The sequence below is a fragment of the Lemur catta genome, chromosome 1 (genome assembly GCF_020740605.2).
Source record: "Lemur catta isolate mLemCat1 chromosome 1, mLemCat1.pri, whole genome shotgun sequence".
Lineage (NCBI taxonomy): Eukaryota > Metazoa > Chordata > Mammalia > Primates > Lemuridae > Lemur > Lemur catta.
Genome location: NC_059128.1, coordinates 143,784,244 through 143,810,575, shown reverse-complemented (window position 1 = coordinate 143,810,575; position 26,332 = coordinate 143,784,244). Strand labels below are relative to the sequence as shown.

The following is a 26,332-nucleotide window of genomic DNA, read 5'->3' as shown; positions in this document are numbered from 1 at the left end:
AATGATTGATAAGTAGGTAAGGGATAGACAGAAGGGAAGGGGAGGCACGGAGGAAGAAAAAGGAGAGAGACTCTAAATAGATAACCTGTTGGTAAAGCTTCTCCCAGGAATCTTGGGTCATAAGCCGGAACATGGCAAGAAAAGACCAGCCAAAGTTGTCAAAATTCGTGTAACTATAGTCAGGATTAATTTTGGTGTGCTTGCATTGAAATTGTTCAGAACAGGCACTAGATATTAGAAACAAGGGAACAGAGAAAGAATTACATACCCCACAGCCCAGCTTCCCTTCTCCCCATGAGCCTGGTTCTTCAGAGGGCCATGGGCTCACACCAGAATGCCCTAGGAAGGAAGTCTCTCTAGACTGGCCATCCCTGTCTGCCAAGGCTCCCAGCCCACACCTTAATGTGGACACTCATGGACTCATTTTCCAATGGATTGATTAATGAATTCATATTAGCAAGTTCTTCGCTGAAAAATTAAGAGCAATTACACAGTGAACAATTGACAGCAAAACAATGCATACAATGAATATTAAGTCTCCTCCTCTCCCTAGTCCTTTGGTCCTATTTCCTAGAGGTAACAGTCACTTTTGTAACTTTCTAGAAGTTTTCTATGACTGTAGAAGCACATATATCTATACATATCTTTTATAATACACAAATGGGAGCATGCCTTGAACACTGTCCTGCATCTTGCTTTTTTTATGGAACAATATAGCTTGGAGATCATTCCATATCAGCACTAGGGAGATATACCATTTCTTTTCATGCCTCCAGTCCTTTGATTTATTTAACTGCTCTGCTAATGATGAATATTTAGGTTTTAGTTATTAAAAGTCCTTACAAACATTTGGGCAATGGTATCTTTGAACATAGGTCTTTACCCATATTACCAAAGCACACATCATTGAGTATATCTACAGGATATACTGAGGGTATGTACGTAGTATATGTTAATTTAATTACTATATTAACAATTATGCTAATTTTTAATAAATATGGTATTTTAATCAAAGTAATACATATGGCTTAAAAATTACATGCATCAAAATGCTTGTAATGAAATAATTGTATCATTCTTTATGCAACCTAAACGCAACAACTTTTAACTCATTTATATCCATATGTCTGAATGCAGTGCTGACATTGATATTTGATTCATCAGTCTTAGTCCTTGTTGATTAACTTCCGCCTGTGGTAGCTGAGGGTCAGCTCTCCCACAACCCAAACCACTTCATCACTACTTATATCACTCTTCATAAAAAACATTGTGACCTGCGTCAATGGCTCTCCTGGGTTGGGTACATCTTTTTCTTGGCTTTTGCACTTTACCCGTTTCTGGTTTAACTCCTCATTTTTCTGTAGCATCTCTCCAATGGCTTCTTAAGAAGGCTGAGTGATCTTTGTATATATCTATTTTTATTCTACCTTTAGAATCAATTGATAGTTTGACCAGAAAAAAAATTCAGGATCAAAAATCATTTTTCCTTAGAACTATGAAGGCACTGCTCAGCTATTATCCTGTCTTGCTATTGAGAAGTCTGGTGCAATTTTTTATTTTTGTTCCTTTGTGGCTGACTTTCTTTTCTTCTTAAGTTTTAAGATTCGCCTCCTACCCCCGTCAAAGTTCTGAAATATCGTGATAATGCATTTGGCGTGGTCCTTTTCCATTCACTGTGTCGGGCACTATATGGGGCACTGAGGGACTTGCATGCTTAGTTGCAGGGAAATTTTCCACATCATTTCTTCCCTGATTTCCTCTCTTTTGTTTTTTCTGGAGCTCTCTTTCTGGAATTTCTACTTAGCCAAAAATTGGAACTACTAGACTGATATTTACTCTCATATTATCTGTCTTTGTCTTTTGTTTCTACTTTCTGGGCTATTTTCTCAATTTATCTTTTAGTTCTATTATTGATTTTTTGTAATCATGTTTAATTTCTAATAAACCTTTCTTGTTTTCTGACTGTTCTTTTTTCATAACAAGGTATTTTTAGCTTTATGTATGCCATATCTCTTTTAATTTCACCAGAGACACTATTTAAAGTTTTTAAAGCCTTTTTTGGTTCTCTGAGTTCTTGTTGTTTTGTCCCTGACCACTTTGTCTGTTGCTTTCTTTTGGTATCCTTTACAGCAAAGGCTTTCTTCAGCCCGGTGAGCCTGGGCTGTTCAGCCGTACTAATCAGAGGCCCCGACAGTGATCAGGATCCGTCTGGTGGGCACAGCAGGATTCTGTGAGTGGAGGCTTTGCTCTGGGGTGACTGAGGAGGAGGGCATCCATTGTGCCTGCCTCCCCCCAGCTCTCAAGGAAATTCTGTGAAGTCCGACTGCCCTCCAACTTCCAGGAGCCTGCTGAGAATGGACCGACCACACTTGGTCTCCCTCGTTTCCTGACTACCACTCAAAATATAAGCCTGTTTTGCCCAATCTCCTCCTCTCTGGATGCACCCTCTCATCAGCTGATACAGCTGACTAAGCCTCTCTTCCAAGGCTCCCATCACCAGTCACTCACACCAGAAATGAGAAACACCTGTAACAGTTTTCTCTCCTTTACACTTCCCACCACTCTCTCACACACGCATTTGTACACACAAGTAACACCAACACCCCTCTTCAGCCTACAGATCCTGTTCTTTCTGTCTCCTAAATGTCTTTGGAATTCATCCATCCATTTCTCTCCATCGCTACTGAATAGCTTCATGATTCTCACCTGTACTCACACAGTCTCATAAGTGGCTTCTTCATCTACTCTGTTCATCCATTCTCTACACAGCAGCCATAGATGGCTTTTGAAAAACTCTAATATGCCCAAGTCATTCCCCTGTATTAAAACCTTCCATTACTCCTGTGTTCTCTATGATCAAGATCAAAGTTGCTGGCACTGATGGGCTGCTAGGTCCTGCACGGTGGGCTCTTGTCTCCCCTCCTGCCTCCTCTCTGCCCAATAAATCCACTGGGCTTCTTGCCATCCCCAACATGCTCTCATGCCCCAAGGCCTTCACCCTTCTGTTTGTACAGTCTGTAATCATTTGCTCCATCTCTTCACCTACTAGAACCTCCTGCTCATACTTCAGATCTGAGTTGTAGTCACCAGTCAATCCATCCTCAGGGCAGGAAGCAATGGAGCAAAGGGTAGAGACTAGGCCTGAGCCCTGGACTGCCTCAGAAGGTGACCTCAGATCTCAGAGTGCCATTTCCTAGGAAACTACCATGTTATGATCAATGTGGAATGTTGTATACTAGGAGTTGGTTTACTGTAAAATTCCTGAGTTCTCATGTTGTACCTAGACTGAGCGAGTTATGCTTGGCACGTAAACTTGGAATGCAAAGAACACTGCAAAGACCAATTGGAAACCAAGGCTGCTGCTTCTCTGTGTCTAGATGACACACCCCACCTTAGATTTTGTCTATCATAATCATATCTGCTGGTGTGGGTGAGGGTCAAGGAAGCACCACATGCAGCAGCTGTTGGTCCCCCTTTAAGATGAAGACACTGTGGGTACAATGTGTCCTGTTGATGATCATCCTAGAGGGCTCAGGAAACCTCATATTAGATTAAAGCCTATTGTGTCTTGCAAGTGGAGAGAAGTCTTCCCTAATTGTCCAAAGTCACATGCCCTGTCACGTCTCTCAGAACCTGCACGTATCCCTTGTAACACTCATCACACTTTCTAGCAGTCATATGTCACTTAACAATGGGTACATATTTTGAGAAATGCAACATTAGGTGATATCATGGTTGTGCAAGCACCATGGAGTGCACTCATACAAACCTAGATGGTGCAGCCTACTACACACCTAGGCTATCTGGTGGAGCCTATTGCTCCTAGGCTACAAACCTGCACAGCATGTTACTGTACTGAATACTGTAGGCAACTGCAACACAGTGGTAAGTGTCCATGTATTTAAACTTAGAAAAGGAACAGCAAAAATTATAATATATAAAAATTATTATAATCTTGTGGGACCACTGTCATATGTGTGGTCCATCATCGGCTTATATGTTGTTATGCTACACATAATTGTATTTCCTCTCTGCCTCTCTTCCTTGGAAGACATCCATTTCAAAAGTGTGGAGCTGCCTTGTTCATAACTTCATTTCTTGGATCTAACTCAGAGTTGGGCACACTGTAGGCTCTTGATATCTACTTGTTATTGAGGACTGAATGTGATCTATTTCATCAGAGTGCCTCACATATTATCTTTACTTGAAATACACTCAATAGATCTTTACTGAATTGAATCTTTCAGCACAGAGAACAGCGATATCCTAGAAGAAAGATGTGTTTCCCCACAGGGCCAAAGGGGCGAGTGTATGTGAGTGTGTACAGCTGTGTTTCTAGTTCAGACGGTGGTGGTCAGTGGGTCAGCAGAGAGAGGCGGCATGCTCAGATATCTTGCGCCAGGCTGATGCCACCGACTACGAAACAAGGGCCTCGTGGGGCTTTCAGTCACAACATCCCTTCTCACCTTTGAAAGTCTTGAATATCCACCCCACAAAGTTAAAACATCACTAAGTTTTCAGTAGGTTTCTTATAAGCTACCAATTCAGCACTACCAGGGAGAAAAGCTGCTCTAAACACTTGAAAATAATTTTTAACTTAATATTGCAAGTCCAAACTTGCGTAGACATAGGACATAACCAGTACTATGTGGGAACTATTATCATTGCTTCCACCAGGGATCAGATGAAGACTGCAACATCATTCCAGAAGGCCTAGAGGTGCTCTGCTTGGGGGAAAGATAGAGAGTATAAGCCTCTTACTTGTTAACCATCCAGTTGCCACACATTCTGAATTCAGTGGAATTTTGCTTCTTTTCAAAACAATAATCTAAGAGAAGAAAAAGTCATAAATTCAGATTTTAAAGAAAACACTGAAAGGAAAGAGGACAGCAAATATGCCAAAGTATGCTTGAAAATAAATTGGTTCTGAATCCTCTAAAATAATCAAAGTGGGTGTCTGGGGAGGAATGGGGGTGTAAGCCCTCAGAAAGGAGCAAGGGAAAGGAGGGAAAGGAAAAAGGAAGGAGAAATGGAGGAGGAAGCGGTGACATTGCCACCACCACCCTGCCTTCTTGGTACATAATACTGAACCGGAGACCATCCCTGGGTAGCTGGACACAGACTCAGCCCATGACAGACGTGGAGAGAATGTAGTCATGTGTGACTTGGGACACATGAAACAGGAGTAAGGTTGACCTCAGTGTGGAGAGGGTGGGCAGGGAAAGAAGTGTTGTCTTTGGAGAAAATATTTGAGGAGGGGGACCGGGAAGTTGCTGGTTTCCTTTGGCCAAATCCAGGCATTCTGAACACTTCTGCAAAACATTACAAAAAAGTGGGCCAAGATCTAAATGGCAAGGGATGGGACAGACACTGCTCTTGCGGATGTGGCTTCAGGCTTTGCCTTCTCCATGGAAACCTGAACAATGAGGCAATCCTCTAAGAAATGCATCTGCCCACAGAAGCACCCCGGATGGGTGAAGTCCTCCCTTGCTCCCCAGACTCTGCAATGCAGGCATGCAGGCAGGAAGAGTTGGGCTAAGTCAAGGTGAACCATGCACACACCACGGAGCGAACGCCGGGGTATTTACCGTGAGCTTCAAGGTCACTGATATTCTCACAGTCCTTCCTGACACATTTCTGATTCAGACCTCCCATGAAGAGCTGCTGACCTACCAGGGCGAAGATGCTGAGGCAGAAGAGGGTCAGGATCATCACGTTGACGAGTTTCTGCACAGAGCGCAGCAAGGCCCCCACAATGACCTTCAGACCTGAGGAGAGGGACAGGTGTGGGGAGAAGCCCATCCCCCTCAGCTACGAATGGGCCAGGGGCAAGGAGGCAGCAACCAAGGTCTTGGTCTCGCCAAATTGCAGGCTAGAATTAGAAACCGGCCTAGCCTAGCAGTTCTTGTTCCAACTCTGTGCTTCAGAAGCTGTGTGTCATCGAAGTGGTGAATTCCTCTGGGACTCGACATCTTCCCCTGCCCTACGCCTGCCTTAAGGCCTCTCTGAGGAGCAAGTGAGGGGACGTTGAGCAGTAACATGCCACACAGACACAGGCATAACTTAGGGACAGTTGTGAAGGCTCCTCCATAGCTGGGGCCACATTAGAGATTGAGATAGACCCGTATTCAACATTTGGTAGTTACTGTCTCCTATCGAGGTACATGGGGTGCCGTGAGATGAGCTAAATTGAGGGGTGCAGGAAGAGAAGAAGGAGCTTTGTCTAGATCCAAGTCATGAGGACGTCCTGGGGAAAAAACTCAGATTACCAGTTAAAATAGGGTGTTTTTCTTTCCATTCACTCATTCAAGAAATATTTATTAAGCACCTACTATGCCCATGGCACACTGTTAGGCTGCCAATGTTACAAAATAAGGACATAATCTTGTAGTATGCTAGTAAGTGATTAAAACTGGATCTTCAAGGAGGGTGCAGTGGGTTGGGGAAGGCCTTGATTTGGACCTTTTACAGGTTTCCTCGTTTTCTAAATTCTGTGGCATAGATCCTGACCCCCTCCCTCACGGTCATGGGAGATTTCAAGCTGCTAACATGATATCACTGGACATGAACTTGGAAAAAGAACAAGTCAGCTCCAGCAGTCCACTGAGTCATGGTCTTTGCTCTCAAGGTAGCTGGAGAGATGACCTCCCAGATGTGAATTGTAATGCAGATGTGAATTGCAATGCGTGGAATGACACTAAGTAACAAAATTTCAACTGATCGGAATAGACCTTGAACGGTAAGCTTGAAGGTGGAAGAGCTGAGAACACGTGGCAGTAGCATCAGCGTGAGGCCGAGCCCTTGGTGGGATGGGCTTCCCACACGGCGTGAAGCCAGAAGGCGAGGAGCCTGGAGGCCGAGCTGGGACATTCACTGTTATCTCTAACCAAAGCCAAACCAGAGGCTGCCTCAGCCTCACCACCCAAGCCAGCTTTTAATCTCTAACAAGAGGCTGCTCCAAAGCAAGAAATTTAGATGAAAGATGGTTGTGTTTCCTGAATAATTTTTTCATAGTCTCATGCACCTCACATCCTTACTCCCAAAAAGCATCCAGGGATCTCAAAGTGTTTAATGGGCCACAATGGAGACCACATTCACCTGCAGAGATGAAGGAGACACCAAAGCTGCGAAATGACTGCCTGGATGTATATTTTATCCATGCGAAAATATGAGGGGCTCCGCTTGTGCAAAACACTCCTAAATCTACCTGGGAAACCGAGGTCCTACTTGCAAATAAGGAAAAGAAGGAGGGACAGAGTCTACATAAAGTGCCCTCTGACTGCCAGTTTCTTTACCACGACATAGTTGATTTTCTGGGTTTCAAAAAATCCATAGCCTCTGTTTGAAAGGATCCAGATTGCCTGAAGTGCAGGTATTGGGGCTATATGATATATGAAGGCTGCAGAGCTGGATACTTTCTGGACAGCCCTCATAGTTTAAGTCTACATATTTGCACAAACAAGTAGTCCCTGTGGCTTTCCATAGTGTGCCAAAGCCACTAGTGGAAGACAGTAGGAGAGAAGGGAAGAAGGGAGGGGAAAAGGACTCCAGAGAGGGAAGATTTTTTTCATGAAGTTTTTGTTTGTTTGCTCTAGTAGAGACGAGAGAAGAGAGGGGAATTAGAGGAGAAGGGTATGCCATAATAACCTCATTTTTTTAATAATCAAGAGTCCATATTCACAGCTCACCCTTGGCTTCCTCCTAATTCCCAGGGCTAAGGTACCTTCCTTACCAAGCTTCCAGGAGACCTTCCTTGGTTTCCTTCCTGCTTCACCATTGGCTCCTGTTCATCTCCTTTTCTGGTTTCTCCTCTTCTCTCTCCCCTTTTAATGTTGCAGTGCCCTGTGGCTCAGGTCCTCTCCTGTTCTCTGCCAGTACAAATTCCCTCGGTGATCTTGGCAGATTGCACAGCTTTAAGTACCATTTACAGGCCCATGATTCCCAAATGGGATATCCAGCTCAGACTGCTGCCTGGAATTCCAGACTCCTGTATCTGATTGCCTGCCTGACCCTGTCCCTTGGCTATCCCACAGACAGCTCAAACGCAGCATGTCCAAAGCCAGCTCTAACCCGACCCACAAGGCCTGCTCCTCTCACAGACTTCCCTATCACCATCTGTGACAACTCTCTCTTGCCATTCATTGAAGCCAAAAACCTTGGAGTCATCCTCGACTCTTTTTTTTTTCTTTGCCCACACCACATATACAGGTGACCTATCAGGAAATTCTATTGTTTCTACCTTCAAATTTACACAGAACCTGACCACTATCCACTGACTCCACAACCGCCACACTGGTCTAAGAGTGCTACCATGCCTTGCGTGATCATGGTGTCTTGTGTCACTCTGCATTCTGAGAAGCAGACATTCTGGGATCAGATGCACAAGAGATTTGTCGGGGGTGGGGGAATGCCTGTGAAAGATGAGGCGAGGGAGAAGGAGTGGGCAGAGAGAGGCCGCACAATGTGACACAGGTCTGGCATCTAAGAAAGGCAAAGGCAAGGAGGGAAGCAAGATCGGGCAGGAAGAGCCTCAGACTGCAGTGCAGTTGCAAGAGTCTCAGTCAGGCTGCTGGGGGCCAAAGGTCCCCATCAGAAGAGCCCCATATCCTTCAGGAATGGGTCAGCACTAGTGCCCCCGCCATGCATGGCAAGCAGGATCTTGGCATGAGCAAGAGTGCAGCGGTGGACCCAGATGGGTGGCAGCTGGGACCATCAGGCAGCTATGCTACCACAGCAGGAGACTGGGACTGCTCATTTCTTCATGGAAACACCACACCTCCTACCTGTCTTCCTCCTTCTCCCGTTGCTCCTCTACATTCTGTTCTCCACACAACAGCTCCCATTTCTTCAGAGTGAAGCCCAAGTAGCCAAGTCCCCCCGCCCACCCCGTGGCTCCAAGTTTCCCCTTCACTTCTATGATCCCACCTCTACCGCCCTGCCCCCACTGCCCATGCTCCAGTTCCATCCCCATCCCTACTGTCCCCGGTCTCTGCTGGCTGTTTCCCATGCTCAGAACACTCTTTCCCATATATTGCTTGGGAAATTACACTCCTTCAAATCTCTTCTCTCCTCTCCCCCCTCAATGACACCTATCCTGATCACTCTACTTAAATTGCTACCTGCTTCCTCTAACTCCTGTGACTTCATATCCTCAGGGGTGTGCTTTCCCTTTTTATTTTCTATGGCATACAGCACTTTCTCACCTGTTACACAATTTATTTTAGACTTCTTTGTCATAGTTACTGCTTCATGTCTTCCTCCTCACCCCACCCCCGAAGGTCAACTCCATGAAGACAGGGGTCTTTGTCTGTTTGCTCACTTACAGATTCCAAGCAGCGAGCACAGTGTGTGGGTATCTTAGGTACTCAATAATTATTGCTTGAACAATCAAATAAAGTGTAAAGCAGGGTTGGTTTGTTTGTTTTTGTCTTACAGGATTACATTTTGAAAAATTTAAATATAAAAGAACATTCTCTCCAGCTAAGAGCCAGTGTTGAAAGTTAGAGTGACTTACCTGAAACTACTGAAATGGCTTTCAAAGCTCTGAACACTCGGAAGGTACGCAGTGATGACATCCTGAAGCTGAACTGTGGCAAATATGATACAATCCTACAAGACAAAGCACAGGGCAAGCCTGAGCTTGGTCAGTCCTACGGCTGCACCACACATCTCCACAAAGGTCACAGATAAGCTCAGCCTGGGGCCTGCGTCCACCCAGGTGAAGTCCGCAGCCTCACCTTCCCAGCCCTACCTTCATCTCAGGATCTGGCAATATCACTGTCCATTGCCATGGACCATGAACTACACAAGAGGCTGTTCTCAGCTAATCTTTGTATGTGGACACAGATGAGGATTCCTTGAAATAATCCATGCAGGTGTGGCTATATCCATGGATAATAGAAATCCCCCCAAACATTTGTTGACTAGCTGTTAAGTTCCAGGCCCCAATGCACTTTGCTACGGTCTCCCAGCCACTACACAGCCAACCGTGGACATGAACCCAGGTAGTCTGCCTTCAGAATCCACATGCTCAACCACTGCGCTACACCACCTTTAAATACCAAGAGCACGCAACTACTGAACTTCATATGTAAAACTCTGAAACTAATAATACCTACCTCCAAGGGATTTTGTGAATATTAAATAGGAAAATATATGCAAAGTTCTTAACACAATGCCTTGCACAAATTAAGTAATGCTAATTACTTATGATTGTTGCACTGGCACAGGGCCATTGTTTTTCTGACTTTTTATTTTACTGACTCCATCCCATGATTCAGATGCCAAATCAGCGTCCTTTCCTTCAGAAGAACTTCAACCCTTACCTCACACCATACATGATAATTAGCTCAAAATAGACCATGGACTTAAACATAAAAGCCAAAACCATAAAAGTTCTTTGTGATTTTGCAGTAGCCAGAGATTTTTTTTAAACTGTTTCATTCCTCCTACATGCACTGACAGCCCAATATATACATAGCCCCTATTCTGGTACTCTAACATACTATATTGTAATTGTCATTAATTGTCCTCTTCCCATCTCAACTGTGAGCTTCGTGAGGTTAAGAGTCATGTCTTTTTCTTTCATTGTCACAACCCCTGTATCTTGCACAGAGCCTGGCCCATAACTGCCCAGTGTTGTGAGTAAATGACTGAAGAAATGAGAGCATGACTATTGATTTAGAAATGGGTTTGTGCGTGGAGGCCTCTGGCCAATTAGCTGCATGGTGCTGTTCAGAGCCTACCAACACAGCACTCAGAGGTCTAGGCATCATTAGGCCACACTCAGCCACTCACATGGACACACAGAGCCCTGATGGCAGCAAAGGGGCTCCTTTCCCCTCCCAAGTCCCTTCAACAAAAAACCTTTAACATTCTTACGCTGTTCCAATGACAATGGAGTCCAGCCAGTTCCATGGATCTCGAAGGAAAGAAAATTCATCCAGAATAAAACCTCTTGCCAATATTTTTACCAAAGCTTCAAAAATATAAATCCCAGTGAAGACAAGCCTACAAAGCAAATCATTCAGAAAAGAAGGAACATTATAAGTTAAGTGAAAAGCAAAGAGCCCTTTTGTCATATCTGACCTTGATATTTTATTCCACTTCAATGTGACATCTAACATTGCGATCTTCAGCAAACCAGAGTTCAGAAAGACAAGTTCTTCAAGAAAGATCTAATATTTAGAATTTCCAAGAAACAGGCCCATAGATAAAGTCACAAAGCTGCTTTTTAAGGCTAGCTTTACAGCCGTGTTCTTGAGAGTAGTTTCAGCCAATATGAGGCCCTAGGCCTGGAGGTTGTACTTTGTCACCACCATTCTAGAACTGTCACTCTGATGTACAGAGGAGATGATGGTGAGAAACAATAAAAAGTAAATAACAATGAAAAAACTGGATCTTTCCATATCCTGTGTTCATGGGTTGGAAGATTTAATATTGTTAAGATATTACACTACCCAAAGTGATCTACAGATTCAGTGCAATCCCTATCAAACTCCCAATGGTGTATTTACAGAAATATAAGAATTCATCCTAAAATTCATATGGAATTCCAAGGGACCCAGAATAGCCCAAATAATCTTGAAAACAAAGAACAAAGTTGGAGGTCTCATACTTCCTAATGTCAAAACTTATTGCAAAGATACAGTAATCACAGCTGTGTGGTACTAACATAAAGACAGACCAATGGAATAGAATAGAGAGCCTGGAAATAAACTTTCATATATGTGATCAAATGATTTTCAACAAGAGTGCCAACACTCTTCAATGAGAAAAGGACAATCTTTTTGACAAATGGTGTTGAGAAAGCTGGATATCCACATGCAAAAAAATGAAGTTAGAACCTTACCTTACACTATATGCAAAAATTAACTCAATATGGATTAAGACCTGAATGTAAGAACTGAAAAAGTAAAACCTATAGAAGAAAATATTTGCAAATCATGTATCTGACAAGGGGTTAATAGCCAGAATATATAAAGAACTCCTACAAGTCAATGACAAAAAATTAAATAACCCAATTTAAAAGTGGCCAAATGACTTAAACAGATATTTCTCCAAAGATGATATTCAAATGACCAACAAGCATATGAAAAGATGCTCAACATCACTAATCATTAGAGAAAGTAAATCAAAACCACAGTGAGATGACCTCATGCCCATTATGATGGCTACTATTAAAAAATAATAATAACATGTATTGGTGAGGATGTGGAGAAATTGAAATGCTGGTATGCTATTGTAAAATGGTACAATGCCTATGGAAAACAGTATGGAGATTCCTCAAAATATTTAAAATACACCTGCAATATAATCCAACAAACCCACTTTTAGGTATATATACAAAAGAATGGAAAGCAGAGTCCTGAAGAGATATTTGTGCACCCATGTTCATAGCACTATTCACAATAGCCAAGAGGTGGAAGCAACCCAAATGTCCTTCAACAGATGAATAGATGAGCAATATTTGGTGTATACATGTGAAGAAATGTTAATCAGCCTTAAAAAGGAAGGAAATTTTATCACATGCTACAACATGAATGAACCTCAAAGTCATTATGCTAAGTGAAATAAGTCAGTCACCAAAAGACAAATACTGTATGGTTCCACTTATATGAGGCACAGGCTGAAGGAACGGGGAGATGGAGAGTTAGTATTTCATGGATAGAGAGTTTCACTTGTACAAGATGAAAAGAGTTCAAGAGATGGATGATGGTAATGTTGTGCAACAATGTGAACATACCTAACTCCACTGAACTTAATATTATACATTTTTTGTTATATGCATTTTACCACATTTAAGAAAAAAAAAACTATGTTTTTCCTTTTTCTTCCCTGAATCTTACATTGTGTTCTATTCTTGCTATGATTTGAATGTCCCCTCCAAAACTTATGTTGAAATTTAATTGCCATTGTGATGGTTTTAAGAGATGGGACCCTTAAAAGGTGATTAAGCCTTGAAGGCTCTTCCCTCATGAGTGGATTAATGCCCTTATCTCAGGAATGGGTTCCTGATAAAATGCAAGTTCAAGTCTCTCTGTTCTTGCTCTCTTGCATGTGCTGTTTTGCCCTTCCATCTTCTGCCATGGGATGACACAAGAAGGTCCTTGCCAGATGAAGTTCCCTTAACCTGTAACTTCTCAGCCTCCAGAACTGTTATAATACATTTCTGTTCTTTATCAATTGCCCAGCCTATGGTATTCTGTTATAGCAACTCAAAATAGGCTAAGACTAACAATTCTCTAATTTTATTTCCCTTTTTCCTTTTCTACCTCCAAAAAAAAAATAGCTTATATCTTTTGCTACAATCCCAAGCTGTCAAAAATACTGGGTTTGTACACACATGCACATACCATACACATATGGGACTGAAATAACCAATTCAGTCATACAAGCTGTTGCTTCAGAGTAAAAGAAGTGGACCTCTTTCCTGGTAGAATATCCAGCCACTATTAGTCCTCAAAGCTAAAGAACCAAGATCTCGAAAACTTTAAAACCGCAAAGAAGCCAAGTCCAGGGGCAGAAACAGTTATGAGGCTGCCACAAGCAAGAGCTTCTCTTCACTTCAGGCTTTTTCTGGGCTGCTCACCTTTTAGGTGATAAGTGAACACATCAGATTAAATAATGTCTTTTCTGAAATATCACCTTTTAAACCCAGGAATAAATTATAAAATTATAAGTACTCTGATAAAAAGCTGTAATTGCAGATTTGAGGGATTTTGCAAGTCTTTAGAGCTCAAGCAAATGAGACAGCAGCCCCTGGCTGCCATTCCTGCTTGACCATCTAGCTTCCCACCTCCAGCCTCCTCATTTTCTCTTCTCCAGCTGAAGCCTGGCCCAGTGGTGGGACAAGCAGACCAAGATGACATCTGATATAAAGTAAAGCCAAGCCCACAAACAGAAAGCTGCTGCCTCCTTATCTGAGGACATTTTCAACAGTCTCCTCCCACCCCCATTTTCACACATTCACTGCCTGTCCAAAGGCCACCAGGGGAGAGAAGCAGCTCCTCCCACCGCCTCTGCTCCCTTACCCCTGCCTCTCTGTTTCCCTATAGCCTAGAAAAGGGTTCTTTTGTATCTCTGCCTTATGGGTCTTTTAGTAGTGAAATAGCCTTAGAGCAAATCAGCTTCCAATTGGGCCACTGCTTCCCATAATGGAGAGATAAGACTCAGTTTTACCTCACCACAAGTGCTGGGCAGGGCAAACCACTGTTGTGGAAACAATAGCCCATCCTGATCTTCCTCCTCCATAGGTCCTGTCCTGCTGATCACAAAGGCTTCCAGGGAAGCTGCAGTAAGCAGTGAGCAGCAGCCCCTGCACTCTCAATTAGCTCTGCACACAAGAGCCAAGTTTCCATAGGGCAGTGATGCTGCCAGGATGGTTTCCATTCCCAGTGCTATCCGTGCCCTCCCCAAGAAACAATCCCTAAGTTGGCTGGCCTTAACCAGATTCTAGATTCCATGCAGCAACAGAGAGGGACCAACCCTACAAAGATCCCACTCAGCAGGGAGAATTTTCCAGAGACAAATGGACCAGATCAGACCTCGTAGTCAAAGAAAGGGCAATTTCCAAAGTCTGGCCTCTAACCCATCTCCTAGAAACCATTAGCACAAAGTAAAGGAGAACACTCATGATTCAGAGAATACTTCCAGGAAAAAGGTAGTGTAGAAGTCACTGGAGACTGCCTTCCCAAAGTCCCACTGAAAATCTGTGGAATGATCTGAAAATAAAAACATTTCCTAAAGCAGCATAATGAGAATGAGCAACACCCAGCTTGCAGGGGTAAGGGTCATCAATCCATCTCTCCCTGGAGCACCCACACCCACTCACAGAGCCCCTTTCCTGCTGATGCTGCTTTCCTTGATCAGTTCCTCCAAGGTCTGGGAGTCCTTGGTCCCACTCCCCACGAGAAGCACAAACAGCTGCCCCTGCCATCACATCTCTAGCATGAGTACTTTCTTACCTGTGTGCCCAAGTCCCTCAAACCTGAGACAGAGTAAATGAGTCGTTGTCCACTCATTTTATAAATAATAGATGAGCCATTTCATTCACAAGAAGCTTTTGTGTCTGCCTGAACCTGAGTGGGTCTCTGAATACCTAGAATATCTTAAAGGAAATATATAGCTGCAAGAGTAACTAATGCAGGAGAGATAGTACAATACTTGGAATTTGCCAAGTATGACACTAGGAACACTGCTATCAACATCCTTAAAAAGGAATCTGCAAGGTACCAAGTCAAGGAGAAAGGAAAAACAGAATACAAAAGACATTTGGAAAATATTAATAATTGAAATGCCACATATTAAAACCTATAAAGCATAGGCAAAGTTGTACCCATAAGCATTGACCCAATAAATATTTTCATTATTTACAAAAAGAAGGAAAATGAATGAAGTAAACATTAAAATTCTAATTTTAGAAGACGTTAAGTCCTAATGAATGTATGATGAAGGAAATAAAAGAAGATAGAACCAAAAAATTATATTTTAAAGTAGAATTTAAGAGAGTTTTTAGAAAAACATAAAAAGGGAAGTTCCTAGCAAATCTAATCACAAAAAGAGAAAACATATGAATAAAATGATAAATGAGAAAAAAGATATAGCAAAATATTCAGAGGAATCTTAAAAGTAAAGACGATCAATGACCAAGGAAAAAATGAACACATTATTAATAAATTTTTTCCTAATCCACTATCTAATTCCTTATACCCCACCCCATCCCCAGAAAAAGATGTTCAGATATAAATGATTTTACTGGATACTATTCTCTCTCCCTCTCTCTCTCAGAATGGCTCATTACCAAGCTGTAGAAAACATTTCAAAACATGGAAAAGATGGGAAGCCAGGCAAGTCACCAACAGAGAAAACAAATGTTGATGGCAAATTTTATCAAAGATAGCACAAAATATTATATACATAAAATGTTTATATATAACATTGATTATATTTATCAATAGTTTTATATAACAACAGCAACTAGTTACAAGATATAATAAAAGAAAACACTACATTTATAATGGCAACAAAAAAGAATAAAATCCACAAACATAAATTCAACAAGAAATGTGGAAGATCTATATGAAGAAAACTTTAAAACAATTCTGAAGGACACAAAAGAAGATTTTAACAAATGAAAGACATCATGTCCTCAATGAGTTCCAACCTCATAAAGATGTCAGGTTCCTCCAGGTTAATTTATAAATTTTATCACCATTTCAAGAAAACTAATCAAGCTGACTATAAAATTCATGTAGAAAAATAAACCAACAGGAGCTGTAAAAATTCTTAAAAGGGGAGCAATGAGAGGGTCTCTAGCACTCCTACACATTACGACATTAGACAGTCCTGATAGTTTAAAAGCATGGTTCTGGTAAAAGAAAACACAGACCAACGGAACAGAAGAGAAAATCCAGAAATAGATCCAAATAAAGTAACATCTCAAATCAGAGAAGAAAAGGTGGACTATTTAATAAATAGTGTTAGGATAAATGGATAGACAATAGACATCTGGGATGGAAATTTAAAGGTAGATCTACTTATCACATTTTATATTTGGATATACTTCCAAATTAATCAAAGATTTAAGATTTTTTTAAAAAGAAGCTATAAAAGCACCCTAAGAAAATATGGGAGGATTCTTTTATAACTTAAGGCTGGAGATAGTCTTTCTAATTATAAATCAAAATCCATAGGCATAAGAGAAAAGTCTGTTAAATTTTACTATACGGAAAAAAAAAAAAAAACACCAAAAGCAAAATTAGGAGACAATTGACACCTGCTTCTGGTGATGGAGGTGTGAAGTAGTTGATCAAATCCTTCCATGGAAAATGAGTATTAAACTGAACAAAATATTAAAATGGACAGTTATTGAAAGGTCCTGAAAAGTGAACAAAATGAAGCAGAAACTGGAGCAGAAGCTCCTTTTAAAGGAAGGTAATGCAATCCATAAGAGTTTTGAAAATGTTTAACATTTTTGGTCAGAGAGTGTTTTCCAACTTCCCCTCTCCCACCCCAACATTGGCAAGTGGCTGCAGCCTTGAAGATTTAAGATGGAAGAGGATGCAGTTCAGAGCAGCTAGAAAGTTAGGGAGGAAATCCTGGAAGCAAGTGAGAGATAGCTAAATAACAGGGACCAGAAAACATGGGAATGACATGGTTAAAGTGCCAAAAAAAATTGTGAAGCAACAATTCTATATACAGTAAAACTATTGCTCAAAAATGAATATAAAATAAAGACATTTTCAGATCAATATAAACTGAGGACATGTTGCCAAAAGAATTGAACCATAAGAAATATTAAAGGAAGTTGTTCAGGTTGAAGGAAAATGACACCAGAAGATAACTGATCTATAGGAAGGGATGTCTTTAAGAGATATATTTCTACTGAAACCAAAACTGTATTTTTGGGTTTATTATGTTTGTTGATATGAATATATGACAAAATAACAAACAAATAGAAAACTAAACCATGACAAGAATTCTGTATTTTACCTGAAGCAATTGAATATTAACTCTCAGTACATTGTGATAAATTAAGAACGCATATTTTAATTCCTGCAGCAACCACTAAAAAGTGACGCAAAAAAGTAAAGCTAAAAAGCCAGTAGAAGATTAATGAAAAATATTAAAACATACCTGATTAACACAAAAGGAGGCAGGAATGGAGGAGCAATAAAGTAGCAAAGGAGCAAAAACCCAGATGAGATAAATAAAAAAACAGTAGAAAAATGGCAGGCTCAAATCTAACTGTATAACTGTATTAAAAGTAAATGAACTAAACATTCTATCAAAAGGCAGAGATTGAATTGATAGATTGCATAAAATGCAAAAACCAACTATCTGCTGTTTGTAAGAGATACACTATAAATACAAAGACATAAAAGCGTTGAGAGTAAAAGAATGGAAAAAGGTATACCATGCAAACAAACAACAAAAGAAAGCTGGAGTAACTATATTAATATCAGGCAAAATAAACCTTAAAATGAGTATAACTAGAGACAAAGAAAACATTTCATAATGATAAAAGAATGAATATATCAGGAAGATATAATAATCATAAATCTATATGTGCCTAATAATAGTGCTTCAAAATACACAAAGCAAAATTTGACAAAAAGAAAAAATAGACAAATCCACAATCACAGATGGATATTTCAAGCCTCTCAGTCATTCCTAAAAGTACTAGGTAAAAAATAAATAAAACTATAAAAGATCTAAATGATACTATCAACCACCTTAACCTAACGACTATGGAATATCATACCAAATAACTGCAGAATCCACAGTTTTTTCAAACACACATGAAAGATTTACCAAGACAGACTCTAAAACAAGTTTGTCTTGATTTCAAAAAATTGAAATCTTACAGAGTATATTCTCTGACCATAACTAAATTAAATTGAAAACCAGTAACAATTAGACAACTAGAAAACATGAAATATCTGGAAATTTAAAAAGCACACGCTAAAGAACACATGGGAAAAAAAAGAAAAAAAAAAGAAAGAAAGAATACATGGGACAAAGAAGAAATCATGAGGAATAGAAGGAACTATTTTGAACTGAAAGGTAATAAAAACACAAAACAATGCACTGAAATCTGTGGGATGTAGCTAAAGCAGTGCTTGGACAGAAATTTATGCCTTTATACAATTGTATAAGAAAAGAAGAAAGATCTAAAACCAACTATTTAAGCTTCCACCTTAAGAAGCTAGAAATAGAAGAGAAAATTAAAATCAAAATAAATTGAATAAAAAAATTTGAACTTTCATAAATTAACTTTCATATAATGATTCAGTCACTTTGGGAAAGTTTGGCAGTTTCTTACAAAGTTACACGTATACTTTTGATAAGATCCATCAACTGCACCTCTAGGTATTTATACTAAAGAAATGCAAACATATACCTACAAAAAGACTTTTACACAGAAACGTTCATAGCAATTTTATTCATAATAGCCCCAAACCGGAAAAGACCCAAGTGTTCAGCAACAGATAAATGAGAAAATAAATTGTGGTATATCCATAAAATGGAATAAAAATCAGCAACAAAAAGAAAAAAAAATAGTGATCTACACAACATGGATGCATCTCAAACCATTATGCTAAGTGAAAGAAACCAAACACAAAAGTATAATATCCTACATACCATACGATTCCATGTATATAACATTCTAGAAAAGGCAAAACTAGTCTAGAATGACAGAAAGCAGACCAGTGTTTGCCTGGGGTTGGGAGTTGCGGTAAGGGGATTGACTACAAAGAGGCAGAGGAAACTTTTTGTGGTAATGGAAATGGTCTATGTTGATTGCAGTGGTTTCTGTCACATAATTAAATATACGATAGAAATAAATAATCTATTTGTTCAATTTGTTATTCAACATATTCCTGAAAGATAAAAGCAGTAAATATGTTAAACTAGAAAAACTAGGACAATATAGAGGAAAATATTTATCAAAATACAAAGCTTTCTAAGTTAAAAAACAAATTTGTTTGTCTGGAAAGCCAATTAAAAAATGACAAAAAGTTAATATTTTAATTATACAAAGAACTCCCTCAAACTGACCAGGAAATAAATGAAACTGATACACGGGCAAAGATGGGAATACACAATTCACATGCAAAAACATCAAAAAAAAGTCTAATCTATCTGGAAATTAAAGAAATGTAAATATTTTAATTCCATAAATTAGAGAAGAAAAAATTAATGTTGGCAAAAATGTAATATGATTGGTTATTAAAATATACTGCTGATAGCAGAGTAAAATGATAGAAGCTTTTTGCAAAATATTTTATCTACATATATTTTTAAAGCATTGAAATGTATCTTTTGATCTAGAGAACCCATTTTTAAGAATCTATCCTGCCAAAATAATAATTAAAAAATACCTTTCTGCAAAAAGATGCTTGTGACAATGCCATTTATGTTACTAAAATACCAGAGTGGTTAAGTAAATTACGGTTTATTCTGGTAAAATATTATATAGCCATCAAAAGAATTCCTATAAAACCTATGTAAACACAAAGAGAACCAATTAAAATCTAAGCATAAAATTGTATGTGTTTATTACAAATGTATTTTAAAAGTCCTTTAAACACAATTGTTAAAGTATGTACAAAAATAAAACTGACTCTGCCATCATTTGTATTGGGGAATTGGAATCATTGGTGATTTTTTCTTTCTGTAAACTCTATTATCATTATAACTCTTTTAGGCGTGCTTGTTGAGAAACTTAGCACGGGAGAGTGAAGGAGAACACTTACTCGGGAGGATCCGTGTTACTGTAGTTACCAAGCCTTGCGGCCATGAACACGCAGTTAATGATAACCGTGCAGATGATGAACATGCTGAACAATGTGGCCGTCATCCGTTAAGGCAGATACACTGCAGGTGGCACGTGTCATTGGTCATCATGGCAAAGACTGTGGGCGCCGCTCCTGGTCCCCTTTTCTGTAGGTGCATCTATCCTCTGACTGTGAGTGTTGGCTGAGAACTGTCCCCTTCTCTGGAGAACCGTCCCCTGCCGAATGGCAGCCTCCTCACCTGGAGAGCGGCACACCCCCTTCCACACGTTTGACTGACCCAGACCCTTGCTTCAAAGTCCGACAGTTCTGTGGGGCGACACATGCTCCAGAGTTCCCCGTGGGATCAGGCTGAAGCGGACCCAGCTGAGACCACATCGTTGCTTGGTTCTGCCACTTGTACAACCTGCTTCCCTCTCTCCTTCTCCAGAGAGCGCTCATCCATTAAATCACTTAAATAAGAATCTCCATCTCAGGCTCTGCTTCTAGGGAGCCCTACCTAAATAGTTATTCATCACCATTCTTCTCAATATTTGGTGTCTACTGAGCCATGTCTTTTTCTCCTCCCCAAGTCTAAAACTGCCCAGTATCTCCCCCACCTCCTGGGCATACCAGGAATGCTTGAAAATTCCTATTTGCCGTTACCCTTTAAGACTGAGCTTGCAAACTCTAAGTCTTAAGAGCCTGGCAAGTCACATAAATGGGTGCAATGGGCTGATGTTGGGCCACAGGAACGGTGTAGTTGTGGTTAAACAGAGCTTACACGCTCCTTCTAGAAAAAACATCAGTTTCTCACTATACTAATTTTTGCCAGGTAGGAATATAGGCCTAGCCTTTCCAGGTATTCCATTTTTCAAGAGAAGCTGGAAATCTGGAGTATCCATGTTAGAAAGTGTTTCTGAAAAGCGTTAAACACTGTAGGTCCAACACAATACATTTATCAGTTCAATGTGGTGCATGGGTTTCCAGTTTGTAACCCTTGTTTGGGTGTCAACTAGATATTCCTTCTGTCAACTAGATATTCCTTCCTCCGAGAAGCCACCCTTGATGCCTCCAAAGCACAGCAGTGCCTGTCCACATGGCCACTTACATACTACTGATCTCGCTAAAGAAATTGCCTGCCTTTTGGTCTATCTCCTTCTGAGCCCCAGGAACCCCAGGCCAGGACCCCCACACCTTGTTCACCCCCAGCACCCAGCAAGGTCCCTGCCATGCAGCCATGGGCACTCAGCCAATCTGTGTGGAAAGAATGAGCCATTTACCTCCACTCAATAACCATATGAACACCCTGGGTCTTGTGTACTTTTCATATGACCTGGACTTAGTAAAAGGTGCAAGAAAAGGATATGAATGGACTGAGATTCTAATGGCTAAACTTCTGATTGAATTGAAAGGCCCCAAAATGAACAAGGCACGCTTGGCACTGAAGCGGTAGATTGTTCTCTTTTTGTTCAACACCATAAATGTCTGCAAAAAATCAAACACAACGGGAATTAAATGCAGTGACAAAGAAATATTTATCATGAGTTCATTTAGAGAAAATTCAGTGGGACCATGGTTTGAGGCCTGGCTTGGCTTATGAGAACCGCTGCTTCTGGTTGCAGAGCTGCCATTCTGAAGCCCGAGGTACTTGCTGATCAGATGCACTGTGACTCTGGAGGCCAACAGGTCCCCCCACATGGCCTGGGTCTCAAGGTAAGTGTTGGGCTGTGGACTATTCACCTGGTGGGATACTCTGGAGGAAACAGAGGTAGAAAACAGGAGCCCGGAAAATACCAAAAATGGGAGTATGGAGTAATAACCGGGGAAGACAAAACCCCTAATATCGTACTCCCTGGTATGTATGTATCTGCAGAGACAAGGACTAGAAGAGAATCTGAAGAGAAAGAAATTGAGTTTGGACATTCATATTCAGCAGACCATTTTAAATTATTTAAATTATTAATGAAAACTTTGTAATGGATCTTAGAAGAGTAAGTGACCTAGAGAGTCCATATTGTTATGCCTCAGGTCTAAACAGTTCCACATGAAATAACCAATCACTTCCAACCTTCATGATCTTCAAGAAAAAAGTCACCAAGTTTCCTGGACTTGCCCTCCCATTCCCCCCATGGACACAGGCAAATCTGCCTATTGTTCTTCACTGGCAGTAGAGGAAGGTACTGCTTCTAGAGAAGGCATGTGGAAATGTGTGTGGGTGTTTTGGGTTGTCTGTCACAATGACTGGGGGCTCTACTGGCCTTGAGTGGGAAGGTCCAGGGATGCTAAACACAGGACAGACCTGCCAAATGGTGACTTGTCCCACCCAAAGTGCCCAAGTAAGCCCCACTGAAGAACACTGAATCTGTGCCCATTTCCTCCTAGCATGGCTCCCTGGGCTCTGAGAATGAAGCGGCCCCTGGACAACAACCTATCACTCACAGCCTTCTAATATTAACACCCAAGACCTCCCTCTTTCCATTTAACTGTAATCTGGCTGTCCTCTTATCCGTCCCCAAGGCCATCAATTATAAATGCCTTCACAGAGTGAGGGTCACTCCTGTCTCTCATCTCATGGCTCCTATCAGATTTGTAAAACTAATCCAGCATGTTCTCAGATGGGGGAGACAGACCTTGGCACCCAGGCCCAAAGACATCAGGGCAAGTGCTGCCTTGGCTTAGGTACCGGTACTTCAGCCACTGCCAACCCTCAACCTTCCTTTGGTGAGTTGCTAGAACTTACTGGTCTGGTGGAAGGGAAAATTGTGCACTAGGATATTTTTGTCTCCATAGCAATGAAACAAGCCATAGGTTCTTTAAAAGCTATAAGCCCAGGAGACCAAGACCTGCTTTGGGGATTCTGTGCCCTTCCTTTGAATAGACAGACAATTTTAGGGCCCAAGCAAACCTCTCTTTGAGGTGAGTCACCCCAGATTGATAGGTGGTATGATATGGCTTTCCTTCTGTGCCCTTTGATTTTGATATTTTATTGATGCTTCTTCTTACTGCTTTAAATATGTTAACTAATGGTGTATTTAACTACACTTGCCAGGGCTTTAATGATTAAAATGATAGGTACCAGCTCCTCTTGCCTGCTTGCTGACACATCTTCACCCCTTTTTCCTGTTGCTGTTCAAAACATGAGCTTCTAAAGAGGACGTAGCCTGTGACTATAGAAAGAGCCCTTGAGATTGCATCCCAGCTCCACCACTCACTGGCTGTTTGACTTGGTATAAGCCACTTCACCATCTAGGCTTTGGTTTTCTCATCTGTAATGTGGAGGACTAAGAATGACCACACATACCTCACATGACTGTCAAGAGCACTGGCCAAGTGAGATCAAGGGTGTGCAGAACTCTAAACAAATGTCATGTCTTCTGGTTTAAAGGGAAGACCAAGGATGAGAAGACATGGTCCTGGAATATCCACCCAGGCTGGAACAGAGCATGCCAAGATGCTACCAGACTCATGGGTCTCCTCCTGTCCAGCATTAAGGCAGAAGGAGACCTCTAGCAGTTAACTTCCCTCTAACAATGTGCCTCCAAGGAGCCCCTGGAATTCTGGGGAACAAAGAGGAGAAATATTGGAGTGTTTTGCTCCTTCATCTCTCTTCCCCTTGCCTGTCCTTTCCATTTGCACCTTACTTTCCTCTCTACACATGGTCCCCATTTGTCCTGGTAACCGTAAGTCTGTCCAGATTTAAGGACATGCAAACCAAGCAACCTTTCTTTGAGTGTTCAGTTATTTATACGTGCCAGCAAAAGTGCTAGCCCATATTTTTTAGGAATTCCCTTAAGCTCCCAGCTTCCTTCCTGCCCAGCCTCCATCTGGCAAGGTGGGCTTTCCATCATTGGCTGGATCACACAGTGAGATGATGGCAAGGTCTTCTGAGCCTTTCTAGAAAAGAGACAGTCTGCAGACCAAGTGTGCTTACAACCCCAGGCTTTATAGCAGCCCTCAGAGGAGCCCAAAGTTCACAATTTGTCAGTCAGAAGCCTCACTAAGGAAATTTTACTAGAATTTCCCTGCAAAAACTACACCCAGGTAGATGAAACAGCAAGGCATTCACATATGCACATTGGATTTACATATAATCTGTGTGTGCCCACTGGGTTACCATTTTCTTAGGCTTCATTTATTGAGCTCCTAATATGCATCAAGTATGGGTTTGACCTTCATTAGTTTTATTTAATAGCCTAGAAAGCCTACTGTCAAAGAGTTTTTCAATCTTATTGCTGAAATGAGCATTTCTGGACAGTAATATTAATCTTTTATGTCAGCATAATGCTCTACAGTTATAAAGTGCTTTCTTAGCATGTCTATGCTGTAGGGTGGGAACATCAGGCATTATTCCCATTTTGCAGATTAAGAAAGTGAGTGTTTATGAAGTAACTGGCCCAGAGTCATAAAGCTGATCACTTGAAATGGCCATCACCTAACCTCTGGGACTGCTGGTACAGTCCTCACTCCAGACTCCATTTGTGTTTTTTCTGTTCTCTTTTTAACATTTCCGTGGTTCCTCATCCTCATCTTCTTCCCCAATACACACATTGCAGAGAGAAAATGAGGACTGAGAGCGGTTCTCAGACTATGAAGGCAATGATCGGAGGTGAGGGCAAAGGACAGGTACAGCCTGCCCTCAGCAGACCCCAAGGCTGATGTTTGGATGGCCTGTAACACCAGTTGTAACTGTATGGTTAGAACACCCCAGCCTCCCCATGGAAGCACCTTATGATTTCTGTAGAATGGGTCCAAGTCTTCCAGGGGCTTTGCTATCAGCTCACAGGGAATGTCACCGTAGAGCTTGGGCAACTTCCTAGAGGCCTTTAGGTCAAGCTGAGGCCGAAGCTGGGGTTCTGCCCCTGTCTGCTCTTCAGACTTCTTTTTGTCCTTTTGGATGGCTATCCGCTTCTCAATTGCAGCCAGAGAGTCAGAAGTGAAGGGGCGGAAATTTCGGGCATCCGGGAAGATCACTGGGTAGCATCTGTCATCCATCTTCACCCTCGGGACAGAGACAAGCCACAGATTCTCAGAGAGCTCTCAGGGGGTAGGAAGAAAACAGCCTGCCTGGGGTTCCACCCTCACAGGATGGTGCGATAGGGATCTGCAAGAGTTGAGGCTGAGGAGAGGGGCTTGGGAGCTGACTGGTGGTGGGGCAAGTCAGAAAATGTGACCACCACTGTGGGGGCAGCAGGGACTTTGGGTACAGATAAGACCAAAGCAGGGTATCGCTCCTGGAGGGTCTAGGGAGAGATGGGAAGTTGAGTTCAGAAACAAGTGAGCATAGGAAGCCCAGTCTCTAAAACTGAGACCCAAGCATCAAGCAAGATGATAAGGCTGAACTGGCTGAACTGCGGAGTGGGGCCTGCAGACATGTGGCCACCACGGTGCAAGCAGGAGGGGCAGGAACAGGCAATCGAATGGGCCATAGCTATGGGTTGCAAAAGCAAAGTTATAAGTGCACGGGTTTTTTCTCAAAGTTCTTAAAATGTGATGGAATGGAAGCAAAAGAGCCATAAACATAGGCATGAACATTGATACTAACATCTATGGTCCCATGACAGCTGTCTTACTTCCAGGACCCCAGCCCTAAGAAAGCAGAAAAGATTTACCAAAGGTAATAGGGTCACTCCATCATAGGACAACGGCTTCTGCAAGGACTTTGTCAATAGTCCCAGGGTTAAAACTAGACTCAGAAAAAGCAGTTGAGGTTGAATGCCTCTATTCTTCATGCCAGGCATCCTCTTCCCTTTTTATTTACTGAATGGTAATCTAGGATTGACTCTCACATTACTCTAGGGAGTTGCGGTGAGGAATGCAGTGGAATATAACTGGTTTGTTCACTCAACTATGCGCCCAGTGTCTATTCTAGGCATGGGTGCTAGGCACTGACGATGAAAAACCCCACAGTCCCTAGTCCTACAGTTATGCTGTCCTGGTGTAGTGAAGAAGACAGATAAAGACAAGAAATTATAATAGGACAAATGCTACTATATGGAGAAGTAGAAGGTGCTATGTCTGTGCATAGGGTAGGTGTCTAACCGGTTTTGGGG

The 26,332-nt window shown here is 41.5% G+C and overlaps 1 protein-coding gene across 1 annotated transcript in view; it reads right to left on the bottom strand.

Annotated features, from left to right (window-relative positions):
* SCN11A (sodium voltage-gated channel alpha subunit 11) overlaps nucleotides 1–25,274 on the bottom strand; it is a 79,171-nt gene extending 53,897 nt beyond the window's left edge. The window contains exons 1-8 of the mRNA XM_045555646.1: nucleotides 25,008–25,274; nucleotides 21,649–21,767; nucleotides 20,262–20,354; nucleotides 10,882–11,010; nucleotides 9,515–9,609; nucleotides 5,589–5,768; nucleotides 4,762–4,828; nucleotides 86–227 (exon numbers count right to left, since the gene is read on the bottom strand). Of these exons, the coding sequence (XP_045411602.1) occupies nucleotides 86–227; nucleotides 4,762–4,828; nucleotides 5,589–5,768; nucleotides 9,515–9,609; nucleotides 10,882–11,010; nucleotides 20,262–20,354; nucleotides 21,649–21,767; nucleotides 25,008–25,274 (1,092 nt within the window). The remainder of the gene's footprint in view (nucleotides 1–85; nucleotides 228–4,761; nucleotides 4,829–5,588; nucleotides 5,769–9,514; nucleotides 9,610–10,881; nucleotides 11,011–20,261; nucleotides 20,355–21,648; nucleotides 21,768–25,007) is intronic.
* Nucleotides 25,275–26,332: the final 1,058 nt, after the last annotated feature.